Here is a 21981-nt window from a genome sequence, read left to right on the forward strand (position 1 = left end):
AGTACCCGAGATGGGTCCTCTGCCAAATCCGGGATGGGTATGGTCTCTTCGGTGAGTGTGGCTCACTTCGCGAATTGCTCCATAGGTCGTTCTAGCTCGAGGTTGTCTGCTACCTTGGCCTTTCCTTTGAGGACGACTACGTAGCACTTGCGGGACTCAAGTTGATCGCCTCGCGTCACTCTGACTCTGAAGTCTGTAGGGAACTTCATCGCCAGGTGGTAAGTGGAGACTACTGCTCGTAAGGTGTGGGTGATGTGCTGACCTACTATTGCGTTATACGGGGCGGGGGTCGCGACCACCAGGAACTCATGGTTGAGCCTTACCACACAAGGCCAGGTGCCGACCTCCACAGGTACAGTGACTCTCCCTAAAGGACTGACCTCCTCACCGCTGAATCCCACAAGTGGAGTGTTTGCGAGCTTTAGGTCGCTTTCCTGGAGCTGTAGCTGATCGAAGGCCGCCTTGAAGAGAATGTCTGCCGAGCTGCTCGAGTCGACTAGGACGCGCCTGACCTCGAAGTCGTTGATCTTTATCTTTATGACCAGCGTGTCATCATGGGGATAATGGACCCCTCGCGCATCGTCTTCTGTGAAGATCGGTTCCTCCACCCTTAGTCGCTTCGGGGGGTTAAGCTCTTCCTTGGCGGCCTCGCGGGTTGATGACCGAGCTGTAGTCGAAGTGCAGCTCGCGACAATTGATCCTTTGACAATTACATGTATGGTCCCTCGGACTAGTCTCTCATCGGGAGGCTGCCTCTGCGGCTGTTCTGCTTGTCTGCTGAATTCGGGAGCCTCTTTATTCTGCTCCCTCTGCTGACCTGGTTTATTATTATTATTGTTCTGTACAAAATTTCTCAGATATCTGCGATGGATGAGTTCTTCTATCTCGTCGCGGAGGTTTTTATAATTTTCGGTACTATGACAGTGATCTCTATGAAAACTACAATACAAATTTTTAATCCTAACATTGGGGTCGGCCTTAAGTCGAGGTGGCCACTTCACATATGGGGCATCCATGATCGCCAAGAAGATCTCGACCCGCTTTGCGTTGAGGGGCGGGTAGTCCCTTTCTACCGTCGGAGCTCGCAAAGGCTGAATTGGCTTTGCCCCTCGAGCTTGGTCCTTCTTCCTCTTGCTGTCACTTGGAGCTGGGGGCTCCAGTTCCCTTTTCCTTTTTTCAAGGGCCTGCTCGCCCTTCTGGTTGATCTCCTCCTCTGTCCCTATGAACCGATCTGCGAGTTCGAGGAACTCGGTCACGGTCCTTGGTTGGTTGACAACCACGTGCCACTTGAACTCCTTGTGGGTGATGCCTTGCTTGGCCGCAGTGAGCCGAATTGCAGGGTCTAGGTCAGGGATCTGCAAGCAAGCGTCATTAAACCGCTTGATGTAGTTCCAAATGGACTCTCCTTCCCTCTGGACTATGCTAAGGAGGCTTTCTTGGACTCTCCTTCCCTCTGGACTATACTGGTGACAAAGTGGGAGGTGAAGACTTGTACGAACTGCGCCCAACTCCTTATTGAACCTGGCGCGAGGTTTCGGTACCAAGTGCGGGCTACTCATCCCTAATGCATAAATGTCATACAATTTTATTGATAATGCATCAATTAAGAGTCCAAGCCATACACCATTAGTACATATTATATTTTAATTATTATATCAATTATTTTCTATTTTACTATTTTTACATTAACAAAAAAGTCAACCAAATATTAAATTCTCAAATGTAAATTAAAATATCAACTAATAATTTATAAAAATATATAATCTCAATTTAAAACATATCAAATCTATTAAAATTTCTAAGATACATATCAAATTCTATTCCCTATTTTTTAATTAGTAAAACTATTATTCCATTATAAATATTTTTTCCTATAATTTTTCTAAAATTAAAAATTATTTTTTTGAGATAAATGTAGATTATTAGATTTGATAAATTCAATTTAATATTATATTCTAGAATATTTTGTAAACACTTTTTATTTTTTGTATACTTATCATGTTCAAATTTAAATGATTGTTCTATTATTAATATTTTATTTGTATACATTTCTTGTGATTAATTTGATAGATTATTTATTCCATTAATTTATAAAATATTAATTTATAATATTATTTTTTAATTACATGTAGACAGTAAAGTTAATAAAAGTTAGGCAACCTAGGTCCAAATCGTTCTATCCTCAATTTTTAGTAGAAGGACATGGTGTATTGGTTCATATTGGTGTATACATGCAATATGTAACTATATGCACCCGTATTAGCCTAATATGCCCTGATATGAATAGTTGATAGAATACACTTCTGGTCGTAGTGTATCTTGTGCCGCTTATGGTCGACACTGATACAATGTGCCCCATATCGGATGCATCTTATTCATATTTCAAACATTGCCTATAGTAATTTGTAAAAGACAATATAAAATATGTTGTAGAATCTTGGTTGATGTATTATGTAAGGCCTCATTAGTTTACTGATAAATGGGGGGGGGGGGGGGGAGTTTGTCAATGTGTATCACTTTCCCATTAACTAACTTTACAACATTCTTTTTGCATTAATTACTAGGCCCCAAGGTAAAGAGAGCCTCATTTACTCAGGTAAAATTTACCCATCTCCCAAGTGGGTAAGTATTGAGAAAAAATTATAAAAATAATAAATAAATTTTCCTATTTTAGCATTAACTTTTTATGAGTAAAAAAATTAATGATATTACTTAGGAATCAAAATAACATAGGTAAGTGAAATGTGAATTTATTGAGAAAACATTTACTTGAGTAAATTACAAAATTGTAAATGAACAAGGCCTAAAGGGTAAATATGTTAATTAACATTATAATAACCAAATTTAACTTTTTGCACCACAACCAAGGCCAATATAAGCTTTATATAGTATAGATGTTTCCCACATGTTGGTATATGTTGGTTGTTACCCCCTTATCCATAATCCAAACACTAGTAGCAATAGGATCCATGTCTCCATACAACTTGCGAGGGAACTTACCAACTGAACCATCATTGGTTGCTATGTTTCTCAAACATTTGTACCTTATAGAATTAATATTGTCAATCTATCTATTATCCATGGTGTGTAGCAATATGTATCCAGTTTTTCCCTACCGGATATATTTCACGAGACTGATTTTTAACCTCTCTTTTACCTTTTGCTCAAAAAGCACCTAACATGTCCATTGTCTGATGGATGAGAATGAGGTTCACTAGAAGTCTAAAGCTAGTAAAAAATATGGATGATTAGCATGGACTACACTATAAAGATATTATGATCAGATCGCGAGCTATTAACGTCATGCCTATATACAGTCAGCTGGGGTATTTTATGAATCTGGATTAGCTGCAGTTCATGGCTGTGTTAGGGTCTCTTTAACCAATAATAATGCCCCACATCAGCCATGCACATGAAGTGAAAGATTGGAGTGGTTATGACAAGGTTCAAAGTATCGATACTGGTCGATACTCTTTTTTTGAATTTAGTTCAGAGGGGCCGGTTTAAAGCTGGTCTTCCCCCTAAACCACTTGCCTACCTGAAACACCCCCCCGGAGGGGTGCATTGGGAAAGCTCCAATATGATACGTCAAAGTTCTAAATATCAATACGCCCGATACACCGGTAGGGGCATATTGGGCAGTATCAAACCTTTTTTACTTTTCTTTAGATTTTTTTTTTCAAAACCAATTCAGGGGGGCTGGTTTAAGGCTTCTCTACCCCTGAACCGGTCAGAACCCCGATAAACCCTCTGTAGGGCATATTGGGGTGCTCCTGATACAATATGTATCGGCCGATACGTAACAATTTTTTGAACCTTGCGATACGCTTCAGAACCTTGGGTTATGATACACGTCCCTAACACAGCCATCAAGTACAGATAATCCCCACTTTGCATTTAACCCTCCGGGATGAATCAGGTGAAGGGATTCAATAACTAAAAGCTCGAAATGATGGCCCTGCAAACCAATCCAACCCAGAACCAATAAAAGCAAATAATGGTTGTTGCTCTTAATAATGGATTCAAGTGTTTTCAAATAATAACCAGAATACCTTTGACCCCTCTTGTCATCAAGTGTTCTGCAGGGCATTTATTTTGTGGTTTTACAGATGATGAGGTATTCAGCTCATATATATAGATGGCATTTTTACCTTTTGAAAGAGAGGTTTTGTATCTATAGCTCTACCAAATCTGTCTTTACTTTCTCCACCATTTCAACCCCTATCTATAGATGATAATAGATCATGTCAAATTCATTCTCAAAGTTTTTTTTTTTTTTTTTTTTTTTCGTGTGCACTTGTACATATTGGCGACTGGATGTCTTCTGAAAATTAGTATCTGCCACAAAGTAAATAGTAATAGACAAATTTCAAAGATTAATTTTGATCCAATAGTATGTTGTTTGATCAACTTATCATCCCACTGATGTGCAACCATTTCTTTTGGTAAGCAGATCCACTTCAACTTCTGTAGGATAGGAATGAAAAAGCAAAGCATGGTGAAACCCTCAAACCTCTTGCACTGATTGGACGATATCATAATCCAATAACTGATCTTTGAGAGCTAAATCAACGAGTTCAAGTACCATTGTGGCTTAGGACAGAAATGCACTTTCCCTTCTCCATGTGTATACATGTGAACATAGCCATTGGAGCTGGGAGCGCCACCATTAGACCAAGACCCTCCATCCAGTTGACATTGTTGCAGGAAAGCATTTCTTAGTTGACATATTCACAAGGAACAAAATTTCTAGCCACAGAAAACAGATAGGAAACCTAACTAGGAGAACTAAGAAAAGTGCAGTTTGCAAACTCTACATGAAATTCAATTTGGTGAAGCCATAGAGGCTCCTACTACAGACATGCAGTTTCTGTAACCTCAAGGAAGAATGTTCGAAAACATGAATATACATGTACATGTAGAGCCTAGAAACAAACATGAGGAGGAATCAGCTTTCCTGGGTTCATGATATTGTTGGGATCTAAAACTGCTTTTATTCTCTTCATTGTTCTCAAGTTCTCCATTCCAAGTTCCTTCTCAAGGTACTGAATACAAAGAAAATTGTGAGCAACCAAGGAAAATGCATTTCTAAAGCATGACCTGCTAAACAGTATATGCCCTCAGCTCCAATGCATGAATTGTACATTGACTTGATTATGAATAAAAGCCAACTTTTATTTCATTTGTATGTTTTTCTAATTACCCCTTATCTTATATTAGTATTATGTTTCAGATTGCACAATTATTTCAATAAAGACTTAAGGCTGTGTTTGACATTTTCATACTATCCAATGTAGTGGAGTAGTAGTGAGTTTCAGCTTCTTGGGTTGTGACCTAAGGTATGAGGTGTATTTAAGAAACATTAAATTTGGACCATTTCTTTGTTCTTGGACTTTGTGATTAGTGGAACAATTGATTATTGCATTTAACCCCTAGACTTGATATTGATACTTTTCTGAGTATCAGTCTCAATTACTTTGATATACTGACCAGTGAGATCATTTTTGGTCAAATACCTGGATATGTTGGAGTAGTTCAAGTTGGTAATTGACCAGGTGATCAATGTGATAAGATCTGTCACTATGTTGAGACATAGTGAACATTTGGTATAGCTTCTTGTGATGGATGCCTGAATCCACTGGTAGTAGGAAGCTGGACACTTTGTCATATTGACTTAGAGGGAATAAGTCCTTCCCCAAATACAGTGTCGAGTGTTGAGAGTAGAGAGATTAATTTCAAGTGAGATATTGGGCTGATATTAACTGATAATAATTTAAATGGGCTGAACCAAGAAGACTTGGGCTTTTAGAGTGGTAAAGCTCTAAGTAGTTACTATTAGATAGTAAATGGACTTAGGTACTTGGGGCGGTGGAACCCAAGCTTAACATTTTAGACATTAATGGGCCTAATTAGAGGCCCAACCAAGGTTAAAAGTATTGTAGAGATAGTTGTTAGTGTGTGGTCCCACACTTTATTTTTGTTTATTTCTTTAGGTTATTTCATGGCAGTTATGGTAGTTAGGCCATATTTATTTATTAGAGGAATTCTACCTATTGTTAAGTTACAAGTATAAATAAGAATTAGTGGGGCGGCCAGACATAACTAACCTCTTTTCTCTTCTTCTCTCTTCTTCTCTTTGGTTCAGGGTTAATCTTTATTCTTTTTCTCTCCGAATCACATAAAAAAACAGATATTTTTTGTTTCTTTTTATTCAAGTTGGTATCAGAGCAAGGTTATACCATGCAGTTTTTATGTTTTATTTAGTTTTTTTTTTTCAAAATTTGGTTTATATATATATATATTTATTAAAAATGGGGGTGTTTCGGACCTGATATGATACAATTTGTCCTTGGGCCCAACTACCTAGGATGATTTGTCCTTAGTGAAAGAAGAAAATTCAGTCTTGGTGGGTCCCACCTTATACTGGAAAGGAGGGACTTGCATATTAGTTGATTTGATTCAAATTGGAAACTTGTGTGTCCCACACCATACAAGAACCATTCTCACTCTCCCTTGAAGAATTAGGAAGTGGGTAGGATTAGGGGACTGAGCTATTGCAGAACGAAGGAGGTGATTGTGATTCCTCAAGAGACATTTGCGATCATCTTATGCTGTTGGAAAGGAGTTTGGTAGGTCAATTCATCAATTCAGATGAGAAAGCTGTAGGGGACTGGGCTTTTGCAGAATGGCTACCAAAGAATTCTTTTCAGGTTAGACAGTTGAATTCTGGTTATTTTCTAGTAACTTTGACAGTGAGGCAGAAGCAAGCGATGTTCCGAAGCAAGAAAAAGACAGTGAAAGTGGTTTCGATCTAGAGGTGGGAGTTCTTGATAGAAGTTTTGAAGAAAAGAGGTCTGGAAGTTTACCTATTGAAAACATTGTTGAGAGAGATGTAGAGGCTAGCAAAAGCCTTGGCTAAGTTTTTTGGGGTGGTGAGGAGTTTGCTAGGAAAGCCTCTGAGGAGTTTGACAGGAGAAAGAGGAAAGAGAGGACGGATAAAGGTGTAATTGGGGAAGGCAGAGAATTTTGGGATGAAGATGATGATGGGCAAGAGGAAGTGTTTGAGGGGGAGGATTAGGGAGATGGATTTTCAAGGTGTTGCTTGGTTTCGGAGCAGGTGGAGGAGGTATGTGGAGTTGTTTGGAGAGTCTGGTGTTGTCTGGTTTTTGTCCCTGTTTATTCCTATAGTCTGGTTTCGATGGTTGTAAGCTGTGTCTTAGTGTTTTTCTCTTTCTCTCAGGGGATAACTTATTACCTTCCTTTTGTATTCTCTTTTTTCTTTTAATGAATTTCTTATTATTCTTCAAAAAACAAAAGATTAGAACATTGACTAGTTTGACCAGCCAAATCTTGGTTGAATTAGAAATTCTCTAACTAACAGCCCTTTCCAAATTGGATAAGGGAATGTAATGAGCAATTCAAATAGGTGTCTTAAGATCAACCAGCATTGTGATTGATTCGTTCACTCTCTATTGCTCTCTAATTCAACCTTTAAAGATTACAAGAATACTAGAATTGTTCTAGGGTTTTGGAAATCTTCTTCTCAACCTATTGAAGTCAGTCCAAGACCAGCTTTTGCAACCTATCTTGGTGGATCAAAGACGATCAAAAGGAGGTGCTACTGGTGGCAAATCATTGCTACATTCTGAGGAAGGAAGCTTAGTATGAATTGAAACTGTATCATCTTTGGTCCATTGTTGCAAGTGTGAGACTAGGAATTTTGGGCGTGAACTACCACAGCTGGTTGCTGCGCTTGTGGAAACTTCTCAACTTAACCACTACTGGTTTTACGTCTGATATGAAATGGTCTAAATCACATGATTGAACCCTAGTAGAGAATAGTTTTCTCATTGAGAAGGGTTTCAACTTGCAATGCTTCTTGATATGATCAAGATCAAAATTTTTGAATTTCAAGACTGAAACTTTTCCTCTCTTTCCACTGCAATTTTGTTTATCATGATGATTAGTTTGGTTTATAGCCAAGGTATGCGGTATACCAGTGTTAATACTGTACAGAATGTCACATTAAAAAACAATAGTGGAATATGTACCTTCATTTTCCCAGTGCCAACACCATGTTCCCCAGTGCATGTACCTGTTCAGTTATAGGACAACAAATAAAACTAGATTGACAAGAAACAAGGGTGCAGAAAATGAAGAGTGAATCATAGATCCATCCTTAATATGCTTTATAGTACAAAAATAAGAGAATTTTTTAACAATCTAAAACACAAACATTAATAAATTTCACACATAGTGCACTCTTTTTCTTTTCTATTATACTCTGTAGTTGGTACTTTGGCATAGTGTGTCAGATGTACCCTGACATAGAAGATTCGTTATATACATCCATTGCATGATTCCACAACCAATTAGTTGGCATAACCATTGGCACTACTTGAGTGATCAGTGTTTTAAAAGGTATATGTCTCCTGGCTCAACCTTGAGGTTCATGTTTGAAAAGTTAAAGGACTATTCCTTACACTTTGAAATGCCTTATCCATGTATGTAGATATATATTAATGTATATGTATATTTTATGCGTGTATTTGTGATTATATGATGTGATGTCTATTTTTGAACATCTTCGAAGGGGTAGTGTTTTATGTATAAATACTTACTAAATTGTTAATTAGCTCCTAATGTTCTTATGCTTTTTTGTTTATGTGGTTGATTATTCATTTATATGTTATTCACTTGAAACAATATATAAAAAGCTGAGAAAAATGGTTGAACATGAGATGGAGAGAAAGAACAAAGAAAGGAAAAGAAGAGAAGATAGAAATCAATGAGAGGAATAGGGTGTGTTTAGGCCTTGGCTAACCCACCCTTTAACTATTTAGTAATCATTTCCATATACATTTCTAGGGCCATGTTTGTAAAATTACCTATCTAATTAATTTGATGCCATCTCATGTTTTATAGTTAAAGAAAACCTTGCATTTGGTATATCCTGAGAGACCTCTTTATTGTTCCTTTAAGTGTTTGGCTGTACCTCCTTTATTCATATTCTTGGGACAAGAGTAAGTTTTGTCTCAAAGTTATTTGATCTATGTTTTTTGGATACTCATATAGTCAAAGGGGCATTGCTACTTTGGTCCTGTTTTCCATAGCACATAAATCCTTTGTGAATAAAGCTATACCCCATGAAAGCACACAAAGTTGCTTGTGGTGATAGCTTTGTGCATTCATGAGGAAGATGCACAAAGCAAACACGACCAAAAACATGTAGGGCGGAATAGTTTTTATGAAACAGATAAAGGAACGTGATTAATAAGGTATACAGAAGTGGATACATCTAAAATCCAAAAAGATGCAGGAGCCTGTGAGCTATCTAACAGGGTTCAAACCATCCCTAGAATATGTCTATTTTTCCCTTCAGCTACCCCATTTTTTGTCGGGCAGCAAGGCAAGAAAATTGGAATAAGATACCATGTATTTCCAAATATTTCTGAAAAAGAAGCATCACTTTTCTCTCTCTGAATCAGAATGCAGAACTTTTATTTTTGCAAAGAATAAGTTTCTATTATGGCTTTGAAGATGTGAAAGTAACCAAATACCAAAGATTTCTTATGAGTTAAGAAACAAACCTGGGTGTATCTAGTGCAATCATCCATGAATAACACAACCTATTTATACCCCAAACATGATAAGCAAGGTGTTGGGTTCACTGGAATCAATGACCCATATAGGATTGGAAGAAATTGTAGAAAAAGCATGTTTACCAGAGAGTCAAATAGCAGAAATGCAGGGTTTATAGATGAAGAAATAATACTCTGGACTAGCTTATGTATATGTCAGTATTCATTATTATAGTTTGATGAGGAATCTGAATTTGCAACAGAAGTATGATTCTTGGTGTTCTTGCTGAGTTTTATGACCAGGTTTCTTGGATGTTCGGATATAAAACTTAGTGATGAATGATGATATAACCAACCTTTTTGCAATTTATACAATTTCTTCTTGCAGCAGGGGACTCTATCCAACTTCCTTGCACTCAACACTGCACAGAACTAAGACCTTTGGTAGCAGTTTTGATCCTTATGCTTGTTGGCTAGAAACACAACTTTTCCTGGATTCCCTCCAACATGGCTTCAGTCAATTGAAGCAGTTTCTTAGATAATTCTTTGAGATGAAGGACCTTGGTCCAGTGAGACAGTGTACATGAAGCCTCCTCCAACATACTGTGATGATCCTAACTTAGCCTACAAACTTAGAAGTCTTTATATGGGGTCAAACAGGCTCCTCGAGCTTGGTTTGAGAGATTTCGTGGGGTTGTTGTTGTTAAGTTGTTATTAGAATTATTTCTGCTGTTAGTTATAGGGTACTGTCAGCATGTTTCTAGCTTTTATTTATTGTTTTTTGTTAGGGTGTGCCACCGGGGGCAAATATGTACTTTTCTCCTTTTATTTTCTCAGTTATTATAAATAGAAGGCTGGGTGCTGCCAGCCCAGATTTTTGGATCTCAAACAGCTTTCTTCTTCTCTTCTTCTCTTCTCTTCTCCTCTTTCTCTCTCTTTTCTAGAAGATAACATGGTATCAGAGCATCATTCTAGGCGATAGGGATCCTTTCTCCTCTCTGAATCATATTTTTTTTCACCCGGATTCCTGATTTCTTGGACTGTGAAGACAAGAAACCCTAATCGGACTGGTCAGAACAGTCATTCTTTGTTTTTCTGGGTTCTTCCTTGGTCGTAACACCAAGGAAACTCTAGTTGGTGATAGTCGACGCTGTGAAGGCTGTTCTCTTGGTGTTTGTACCTTTGTACATGTACTGTACAGGGGTGTGTGATCCTCTTTGTCACAGGTATGTGCTGTGTTTACTTGGCATATGTGGTGTGTGTTTCAATGGTGACCAGGACTTAATTTCTTGGACTATTTAATTGCTGTCAGTGGAATTTCAGCAGTGTTTTTTCATTTAGGAAGCAGAATTGTTTGGTGTTTGGTGCCCTACTTGTGATTGTGAGTGGAAGTAATCGAGTGAGGACAAGTCTTTGTGCAGCAGTGGTTACTATTTTGGTCTACAGAACTTTTCTTTCATGGTAAATGATGATTCTACTTCATTTGGGATTACATCAACCCATCGTACAGCTATTGAAAATATGATGTTTCCTATGCCAATTACCTCTCTAAATGGCCTGAACTACCTGGAGTGGGCTAAAAGTGTAAAACCTTATGTCATAGGTAGGGGAAAGGCTGGTTACATAAATGAGAGAGAAAAAGAACCTAAGAGTGGGACAGCTGAACATGATAGGTGGGACTAGGAGAACAGTATGGTGATGTTATGGTTTCTTGCAGCAATGGAACCTGATGTTAAGAAGAACTTTATGTGGGTAGAGACTGCTAGTGAAATATGGGAATAGGCCAAAACCACCTACTCTGAGCAAAAGAACTATACCAAAATTTACCAGTTGCGGGCTGAATCCTCAACCTGTAAACAGGGTAACCTTAGTTTGTTAGCCTATTATTCAGCCCTTACTTTGATATGGAAGGAGTTGGACTACTATCAGACTATAGAGTGGAAACATGAAGATGATGCTAAAGACTATGAGAAGTTGGTTTCTCAGCAGTGGGTTTTTGCTTTCTTGTTAGGACAAAACCTCGTGTATGAACCTCTCACAAGTCAGATTTAGGGGAGTAGAGAGTTGCCTTTAGTTCAAGAAATGTATTCCCTTGTTCAGTTTGAGGAAAGTAGATGGAGTGTGATGGTTACAACTGAGGGGGAGCAATAGGTGGCATTAGCTGCAATGGGTGGTAATAATGTGGGAAAGAAGAGTGATCCCAAGAAAGTTGATAACAAGGACAAGTTGTGGTGTACCCACTGCCGGCGGTCAAGAAATACACGTGACACATGCTGGGGTGTCACTCCAGATTTATTCTTGGTTATTGCAGTCAATCCAAGGTTTATTCCTGTTAGAAGAATGATAATGGAAGAACACAATCTGTACGGGGTGTCACTCCAGATTCAGAATGACCCCACTCAAAAGTCACAAGTATTATTAGGCCCACAATATGTAATAATTACAGGAAAGGGCCCTTCTAAGGGACCAAAACATAAATATATAAAAATACAAGGATCAAAAGGAAAAATAAGGACAATATACATTAATACGATATTAGCATGGTGGTCTCTCTTCTTTCTTCCTACAAGAAACCCAATGACTCAATGTTCTCTCTTTTTCTTTTCTTCTGCTTCTCTCTTCTACTATCTACTCTTCTACCTTATTTTTCTTGGTTATTTTTCTGTTAATAATCATTCTAAAACACAAGTGGTTTCATGAATGATAGTTCTGTGTCTGAGTTCTGATCAAAAACAACCAAGACACTTGTAAAGTAGAGCTAGCAGTTCCCAAGATAGTATTGTATCAAGGATGTTCAATATGTTGCTTATGCAACAATATCAGTTTTGTTAGCAGAAAAAGAAGACTTTAAAAGCCTGCCTATATGTTATCAGTACCTTCCATTGATAAGGCAGTTTGGACCATGAGCTGGTTTAGTCTCTCTGCTTCCTGCCGTTCTTCTTCTTTATTGGGATCAAATAGAATCAGTGTGTGGAAATTCCCATCACCGGCATGAGCAATAATAGTACTGGTGTCAGGAATAGCAAACCAAGGTCACCACATTATGAGAATTAATTTCAATATTTAGAAGCCTAAAATAATATAAGATCTTTTAGCTTCGTTCCTTTCTGTATAATAGCATTCTGAAATTAACATACCACACTAATGACGATGCTTGAAGCTCTTGTTTGGATTTTGATATTAATTCTGCAAGATGTGACAAAGGGACACATACATCCTGCAATATAGGAAATAGGGACAAAGGGAGATAATTGAAGTGCAATTCTGAGTACAGGATGGAAAAATGAAATACTTGGGGAATATCAAAAAGAAGAGAAATGAGTAAAGCCATCTAAAAAACTCCAGATTAAAGATACCATTCACAAATTAAAAGCAAGGCAGACGAAGGGTTATTTAATTCTCTGGATTAGAAGAAGGTACATGGTTAAAACCAACAAGGAAAAAGAGATTAGCCATAGATTAGACAGATGGCATACAAATTCATAATGGAAACCAAAGCTTGCGTCAATCAGATTAATGACCAACAATGTACAATCAATATATATAGCATAGTTATATACCAAACTGACCGTAATCATTGCTTCAAAGTTGGGTTCCATAGAAAAGCAAGCCCATAGTGCTTCCTTCCTTATCTACAACAAAAACTACAAACAAATTAGATTTACCAAATATAAATAAAAAAGGGAGTTGTACCTACATGCTAAGCTTTTTTACTAAGACTGTTAAAGAATAATCAAATTCATCACTAAAAAAATATTAAATATCCACGCCCATGTAAGGACTCCCCATTTGACGTGCAATACAAAAATTAACATCATGATATGCTATAACATGGAACTCAGTCAGTCACCATAGTACATATGCAATTTAGAATGACACATTACAAGATGGTATGATGTAAACAGAAAAAACAAATTATATGTAGCACAACAATACTGAACTGAAAACAACAAAACAAGTAGGATTTTTAGCTGAACCTGAAGTAAAACTCCTATTGGAACAGTTCCGCTACAGTAACAATGGCATCAAGCTGGCCTCTTGTGTTGACACGTAGTGATAGAAGGATTGGAAGGCACCAAAATGAGCCAATTCAAAACCCAAGCTCTCAATACTTGAAAACTCTAGCTAGGGCTGACCTACAGCTCAAACAAGAGATAAACAACCAAAAAGACCCATACAGAAACAATCCCCTTCTCTTTTATAAGACTTGATGGCTTGTTGAAGAAGCCAACTAAAATATTTACACATAAGCCTCTAGAGTGTTCTCCCTTCACAAACAACACCTTAAGAACTTCAAACAAACCTCCAAAAGATAAATTTTGTTACAAAAACACCTAATAGACCAAAACCCAACAGATGCACACTTAGTTCCCTTGACCAGAATGACTTATAAAATGATGAAAATACCCTAGGGCCCAAATTGACAACAAAGCTTCCCAAGACAATTTGTGGTTCAGAAGAAAAACAACCTTGTAAAATAAACGGACTGTTCAAAAAGGTGCAAAAAAGTGATAGAGAACAGCAGAAACAAAGAATCATGAAGAGAGAAGAGGAAGAAGAAGGTGGCGGCAATAAGGGTTCAGAAAGAGATTTTCGAATCTAATCTCTTCTTACACCCTAATTCCTTTTCATTAACTTAATTTCTGTAATTTACAGAGAGGCCCTTAACTGGGTGAATAATTAAAGTAGAAGATCAAGACTGCAATCAGTCTTGAACCCTAATAGATTTTAGGTTAAGAAAAGCAGAAGAAAAGTGAGAGAAAGGAGAAGGAAGAGAAGAGAAACAGGAGAACACAAGGGTTTGAAAGGAGGGACAGATTCTAACTCATTTGCCGCCGCCATTCTCTTTAGTATTTATAGGTTATGTTCAGTACATAGAGGAAAGGACAGATCTGCCCTTAGTACTTACATGACAAATAAAGTAAATAAAAACTGAAATAAACAACTGAAATAACAAACTGATCCCAACTGACACTACTATGACTGAAACAAATAATTACACATGCTGTCCTACGAACACAGTGGGGACCACTGCTGTGGGGCCCACATCAGTGTTCTCTACACTCCCCCTCAAGTTGGGAGTAGATATTTATCATTCCCAACTTGGATAGGTCTGTCTCTAACTTCTTCCTTGGTATAGCCTTGGTGAGGATATCCGCGAGCTGCATATTAGATGTGATATACGGGAGACACACTTCTTGTGATGAGACCCTCTCTCGCACAAAATGTCGATGAACTTCGATATGTTTAGTTCTGTCATGCTGCACTGGGTTGTGGGCTATATTAATAGCTGCCTGATTATCACAATACAGCATTAAGGGCTTTTCATAGTCAATACCCAACTCTTCAAGTAGTGATCTCAGCCATAAGATTTCAGCCACTCCGTTAGCCATTGACCTGTATTCCGCTTCAGCACTAGAGCGGGAAACAACATTCTGCTTCTTACTCCTCCAAAAGACAAGGTTACCTCCCACAAGGGCACAATATCCAGAGGTAGACCTTCTGTCATCAACACTCCCAGCCCAATCGGCATCTGTATAGACCTCCACTTTCATGTGATTATTGCTCTTGAGCAGTATACCTCTACCTGGGCATCTCTTCAAGTATGCTAATATTCTCTCTGCCGCAAGAAGATGAGAAGTTCTAGGGGAATGCATGTACTGGCTAACAACACTAACTGCATAACTGATATCTGGCCGAGCGAGGTAGAGATAATAGGAGCTTTCCAACCAACCGTTGGAACATAACTTTGTCTTCAAGAGGCTCCCCGCCCTCTGCACTAATCTTGTGATTCTGTTCGATGGGTGTATTAACAGGCTTAACACCCAACTTTCCAGTTTCCGCCAACAAATCTAGAACATATTTTCTCTGAGAGATAAAAATCCCCTGTTTAGATCTAGCAACCTCAATATCCAAAAAATACCGTAGTGCACCAAGATCTTTCACCTCAAACTCTTGATGAAGGAGCTGTTTGAGGGACTCAATCTCATGGCTATCATTTTCTATCACCACAATATCATCAACATATACTGCAAGTAGTGTCAGAGAGGACTCCACCCTCTTGATGAACAGTGTATGATCTGATTGGGCCTGTACATAACCAAACATTCCAAGGGCTAATCTGAACCTATCAAACCAGGCTCTAGGTGACATATACTGCAAGTAGTGTCAGAGAGGACTCCACCCTCTTGATGAACAGTGTATGATCTTATTGGGCCTGTACATAACCGAACTTTCCAAGGGCTAATCTGAACCTATCAAACCAGGCTCTAGGTGACTGCTTCAAACCATACAATGCCTTGTTCAGTCGGCAAACCTTCTTACCTATATCTGTATCATAGAATCCAGGAGGCAACTGCATGTAGACCTCTTCCTGTAAGTCTCCATTCAGAAAGGCATTTTTAACATCCATCTGGAACAAAGGCCAAGAATGATTTGCTGCGAGGGATAACAGAACTCGGATGGTGGTCATCTTGGCTACTGGGGCAAAGGTCTCCAAGTAGTCTATACCATAAGTCTGGGTGAACCCCTTTGCGACCAGCCGGGCTTTGTACCTTTCAATAGAGCCATCAGCATTATGCTTCACAGTGAATAACCATCTACATCCAACCGGTTTCTTTCCTTTTGGTAGGTCAACCAGTGCCCAAGTATTATTCTTCAACAGGGCATCCATTTCAACTTGCATTGCATCTTTCCATTCTAGAACTAATAAGGCTTCTTGCACTGTTCTTGGAATAGGGACATTGGCAATGGAAGTGAGATAGGACCAGTAAGAGGGAGATAGGCAATCATAGGATAAGAACTGTGAGATGCTGTGAGCTGTAAATGTGGTGCAATGCCGTTTCCCTTTGCGGACAGAAATAGGGAGATCAAGATCATCCACAGGAGGGGAAGTGGCAATAGTGGAAGGTGTCTCAGTAGGCTCTGGATCTGGAGCTGGCCGGGACTGCCGATGACTAGGATCAACCTGCCTGCATCGCCTGTGATAGGCTCTCAATTCCTGATCCCTCTGACCACCCTCCTGATCCCTCTGACCACCCTCACCACTACAACCTTCATCACCCAGTGGAATAGGTAAAGGAACAGCCTCACTCCCACTGCGCTCCCCCTGAGGAAAGAGACTCAAAATCCCACTCTCACTGCTCTCCCCCTGAGGAGAAACCCTAGGATAATAGGGTGTCTCCTCAAAGAAGGTGACATCCATGGAGACAAACCTTTTCCCTGAAACCGGATCATAGCAGCAATAACCCTTTTGAGTTTGTGCATAACCGAGGAAAATGCATTTGGAGGCCTTAGGTTCAAACTTGGAATGATGAGGCCCGAGAAGCTGAACGAAACAGGTAAGTAGAAGTTCAGGACTGTTATCAGTTTTGAACCCTAATGGATTTCAGGTTCGAAAGAAAGAAGATAAAGAGAAAAGAGGAGGAAGAGGGAAGAGAAGCAATAGAACACAAGAGTTGAAAAGGAGGAGCAGAAGCTTCATGTTCTGCCGCCGCCACTTTAATTAATATTTATAGGTTATACTCATTACATGGAAAGGATAGATCTGCCCTTAGTCTTTACATAACAAATAGAGCAAAAATAAGACTGAAATAAATAACAACTGAAACAACTAAATGATCAATAGCTAACCCTAGGAAGACTAGAACACCTTCTACCCTATGAACACAGTGGGACCGTAGCTGTGGGGCCCACATCAGTGTTCTCTACACTCCCCCTCAAGTTGAGAATAAATGTTTATCATTCCCAACTTGGATAGATCTGCTTCTAGCTTCTTCCGTGGTACAGCTTTGGTGAGGATATCTACCAGCTGCATGTTGGAGGTGATGTATGGGAGACACACTTCTTGTGATGAGACCCTCTCTCGTACAAAGTGTCGATCAACTTCAATATGTTTAGTTCTGTCATGCTGCACCCGGGTTGTGTGCTATATTAATAGCTGCTTGATTATCACAATACAGCATCAGGGGCTTCTCATACTCAATACCCAACTCCTCAAGTAGTGATCTCAGCCAAAGAATTTCAGCCACTTCGTTAGCCATTGACCTGTACTCAGCTTCGGCACTAGATCGTGAGACAACACTCTGTTTCTTACTCCTCCAAGAGACCAGGTTACCTCTCACAAGAGCACAATATCCAGAGGTAGACCTTCTGTCATCAACACTCCCAGCCCAATCGGCATCCGTATAGACTTCCACCTTCATATGGTCATTGTTCTTGAACAGTATACCTCTACCCGGGCATCTCTTCAAGTATGCTAATATTCTTTCTGCTGCTAGAAGGTGCGTGGTTCTAGAAGAATGCATGTACTGACTGACAACACTAACTGCATAACTGATATCTGGCCGAGTGAGACATAGATATGGGAGTTTTCCCACTAACTGCTGGAACATAACTTTGTCTTCAAGCAGCTCCCCACTCTCTGCACTAATCCTGTGATTCTGTTCAATGGGTGTATCTGCAGGTTTGACACCCAGCTTTCCAGTCTCAGCCAACAGATCTAGAACATATTTCCTCTGAGAGACAATGATCCTCTGTTTAGATCTAGCAACCTCAATACCCAAAAAATACCATAGTGTACCCAGATCTTTCACCTCAAACTCTTGATGGAGCTGTTTGAGGGACTCAATCTCATGGCTGTCATTTCCTGTCACCACAATATCATCAACATATACTGCAAGTAGTGTCAGTGAGGACTCCACCCTCTTGATGAACAGTGTATGATCTGACTGGGCCTGTACATAACCGAACTTCCCAAGGGCTAGTCTGAATCTGTCGAACCAAGCTCTAGGTGACTGCTTCAAACCATACAATGCCTTATTGAGCCGGCAGACCTTCTTACCTGCCTCTGTATCATAGAATCCAGGAGGCAACTGCATGTAAACCTCTTCCTGCAAGTCCCCATTCAGGAAGGCATTTTACATCCATTTGGTACAAAGGCCAAGTGTAGCTTGCTGCAAGGGATAATAGAACCCGAATGGTGGTCATCTTGGCTACTGGGGCAAATGTCTCCAAGTAATCTATACCATAAGTCTAAGTGAACCCTTTTGCAACTAGCCGAGCTTTGTACCTCTCAATGGAACCATCCGCATTGTGCTTCACAGTAAATACCCATCTGCATCCAACTGGTTTCTTTCCTTTGGGCAAGTCAACTAGCTCCCAGGTGTTATTTTTCAACAGGGCATCCATTTCAACTTGCATTGCACCTCTCCACTCCGGGACTGATAGGGCTTCTTGCATTGTTCTTGGAATAGGGACATTAGCAACGGAAGTGAGATAGGACCTGTAGGAGGGAGATAGGCGATTATAGGACAAAAACTGAGAGATGCAGTGGGCTGTAGATGTGGTGCAATGCCGTTTTCCTTTACGGATGGCAATGGGAAGGTCAAGGTCATCTGCAGGGGGTGAGGTAGCAACAATGGAAGGAGTCTCTGTGGGCCCTGGGACTGTAATATCTGGACTTGGAGCCGTAGAAGAGGTTGGAGCTGGTTGGGACTGCTGATGATCGGGATCAACCTACCTGCATCGCCTGTGATAGATTCTCAACTCCCGATCCCCCTGACCACCTTCGCTACTACAGCCCTCATCACCCATTGGAATAGGTAAGGGAACAGCCCCAAAAGTATTAACCCTGCCCTCACTGCACTCCCCCTGAAGAAAAGAACCCAAATCTCCACGCTCAGTATTAACCCTGCCCTCACTGCACTCCCCCTGAAGAAAATGACCCAAATTTCCACGCTCACTACTCTCCCCCTAAGGAGAGACCCGAGAATAGTAGGGTGTCTCCTCAAAGAAAGTGACATCCATGGATACAAACTTCTTCCCTGAGACAGGATCATAGCAGCAATAACCCTTTTGAGTTTGTGCATAACCAAGAAATATGCATTTGGAGGCCTTGGGTTCGAACTTGGAGTGATGGGAACCGAGAAGCTGAACAAAACAGGTACAACCAAATGTTTTGAGGGGAACAGTGAACAACTCCTCATCTGGATATAGAAGGGAAAAAGGAGATGACATATCAAGAACTCGGGAAGGAACCCGATTAATAAGATATACCGCCGTGAGGATAGCATCACCCCAGAAGCGAATAGGGACATTGGAGGTAAACATAATGCTTCTAGTCACCTCCAAGATGTGCCTGTTCTTCCTTTCTGCAACCCCATTCTGCTGAGGTGTATGAGGGCAAGTGCTCTGGTGAATAACCCCATGAGTAAGAAGGTAAGATGCCAATGGCTTAGCAAAGTATTCCTTTGCATTATCAGATCTAAGAACTTTGATCTTGGCATCAAATTGGGTTAGGATCATTTGGTGAAAGTTTTGGGTCAGGGCGGGAACCTCATCTCGTGAACGCATAAGATAAACCCAAGAAAACTGGGTATGGTCATCAACAAATAACAGAAAATATCTATACCCACCCATGGAAGGAATGTGATATGGCCCCCAAACATCCGTATGCACGAGATCAAAAGGACGATTGCTCCTTTTATTGCTCAACGAATAAGAGTGTCTACAATGCTTAGCAAACTCACAGCTTTCACATTGCAACTGGGACAACTCAACAGACACAAACAAACTAGGAAACAAACTCCTTAAGGACCGAAAAGACAAATGACCCAATCGGTTATGCCAAAGCAAAACCGAACTCACACTCTGGGAAACAAGTGACTTCTTGTCCCCTGACTCTTTCCGACGACAACTCTCCCCGAGCAGATAGATCCCATTCGTCTCACGGCCAGTCCCAATCACCTTCTTCGTCTTCAGGTCCTGAAAAACACACCGGTCAGTGAAGAAGGTTAATGAGCAGTTCATGTGTTTGGTAATACTACTGACTGAAAGAAGATTAGTATCAAGCTTAGGGACATGTAAGACAGAAGACAAGGAGATGGTATCCGATAGCTTGATGTCACCCTTGCCAGAAATGGGGACAAGAGAGCCATCAGAAATAGATACTTTATCCCTACCAGAAGATAAATGATAAGTGGTAAACAATGAAGGCAAGCTAGTCATATGGTCGGATGCACCTGAATCTATTACCCAACAGGGTTCAGTGGTACCTGGAGCTGAGGCATGGCAGGTTGAGGCTCGAGTACCTGAATTTGCGGAAACAAATGTGGCGGGGGCTAAGGTCTAAGAATGTGCCTCTTGTGCTAGACGAGGATGCTGAATTAGTATGCACTGCCACATGAACGTTACCCTTCTTGCTTCTTAACTTTTCCGGGACCAAATAAGGGTGTAGCTTCCAACATGTTTCTTTTGTGTGTTTGGGTTTCTTACAATGCCCACATACCACATAACTGTTGTTCCCAATACTGCCTTCTGCCTGATTCCTAAACTCCATTTCGGTCAAGAACCAGAAGTCTCAAAATTAGGGTTACTACAGTCAAAACCAGCACTTGGACTATCAACCACAATCACAAAATCAGTACAGAACCAATTTGTACTCACAGTAGATGTACATGAAACAGGTATAAAACTGATCTGAAATCAGTAACCACACACAACAACAACGGTCCGAACTGTTTTCACCCCCTTAGAAGAGTTCGAAACCCCAAAAGAAAACTGAAAAACAGTTTGAAGAACAATCTGATATGTTGAAGCCGAATTGGGGTTTTAATTAGTCCTAAAAGCAAATTTTCAGCCGTACACTCCAGACAGTACCGTACGGATAAGGCTTGTAGTAAGGTTAATATGAAACCCTAAAACTGATCAATGTTGAGGAGAGAACTATTAGGGTTTGCCGCAGTATTAGACCACAAGGTTCAGTCCAGTACTAGGGTTTGCCGCAGGATTAAGACACAACCCTAGAGAATAGAAAGATAAACCCTAGAGTGGTTCGGCCGCCCTTGCTAGATAGGTCCAACCTATCTTCTCTGATAGTACTTCTCTCAGAAAATAAAAACTTACAATAAGATGTTGTTCGCTGCCTTCCAAGGTTACCCGAACCCTAGCCTTCTCTGATTCTTCCTGATCACCAACTCGCTGCAACTATGGCAATTCTTCAAACAACTGCTAATCCTCTGGAGATCTCCAAGAACCAGTCAACGAACTCTACTTTCTCAGCTTCCAGCCTTAGATGGTTCTCATGTTGTCGGCTGGACTAGACTCACATGAGAAACCCTAGCTCTGATACCAAGTAGAAGTTCAGGACTGTTATCAGTCTTGAACCCTAATGGATTTCAGGTTCGAAAGTAAGAAGAAAGATAAAGAGAAAAGAGGATGAAGAGGGAAGAGAAGTAGTAGAACACAAGAGTTGAAAAGGAGGAGCAGAAGCTTCATGTTCTGCCGCCGCCACTTTAATTAATATTTATAGGTTATGCTCATTACATGGAAAGGACAGATCTTCCCTTAAGTCTTTACATAACAAATATAGCAAAAATAAGACTGAAATAAATAACAACTG

The 21981-nt window shown here is 40.0% G+C and overlaps 1 protein-coding gene across 8 annotated transcripts in view; it reads right to left on the minus strand.

Moving 5' to 3' along the window:
* Positions 1-4252: 4252 nt before the first annotated feature.
* LOC148871441 (FAD-linked oxidases family protein) overlaps positions 4253-21981 on the minus strand; it is a 119415-nt gene continuing 101686 nt past the window's right edge. For 2 of the 8 annotated variants that reach the window (XM_088969565.1, XM_088969564.1), the window contains exons 14-19: positions 13151-13213; positions 12719-12798; positions 12458-12588; positions 8052-8095; positions 4586-4682; positions 4253-4467 (exon numbers count right to left, since the gene is read on the minus strand). In XM_088969565.1, the coding sequence (XP_088825691.1) occupies positions 4415-4467; positions 4586-4682; positions 8052-8095; positions 12458-12588; positions 12719-12798; positions 13151-13213 (468 nt within the window). In that variant the 3' untranslated portion in view covers positions 4253-4414. Of the gene's footprint in view, positions 4468-4585; positions 5046-8051; positions 8096-12457; positions 12589-12718; positions 12799-13141; positions 13214-21981 lie in introns of all 8 variants that reach the window. The other 6 variants (XM_088969569.1, XM_088969568.1, XM_088969563.1 and 3 more) reach the window with 3 other exon arrangements.

Source organism: Nelumbo lutea, chromosome 2 (genome assembly GCF_056320005.1).
Source record: "Nelumbo lutea isolate HS-2025 chromosome 2, American lotus-T2T, whole genome shotgun sequence".
Classification (NCBI taxonomy): domain Eukaryota; kingdom Viridiplantae; phylum Streptophyta; class Magnoliopsida; order Proteales; family Nelumbonaceae; genus Nelumbo; species Nelumbo lutea.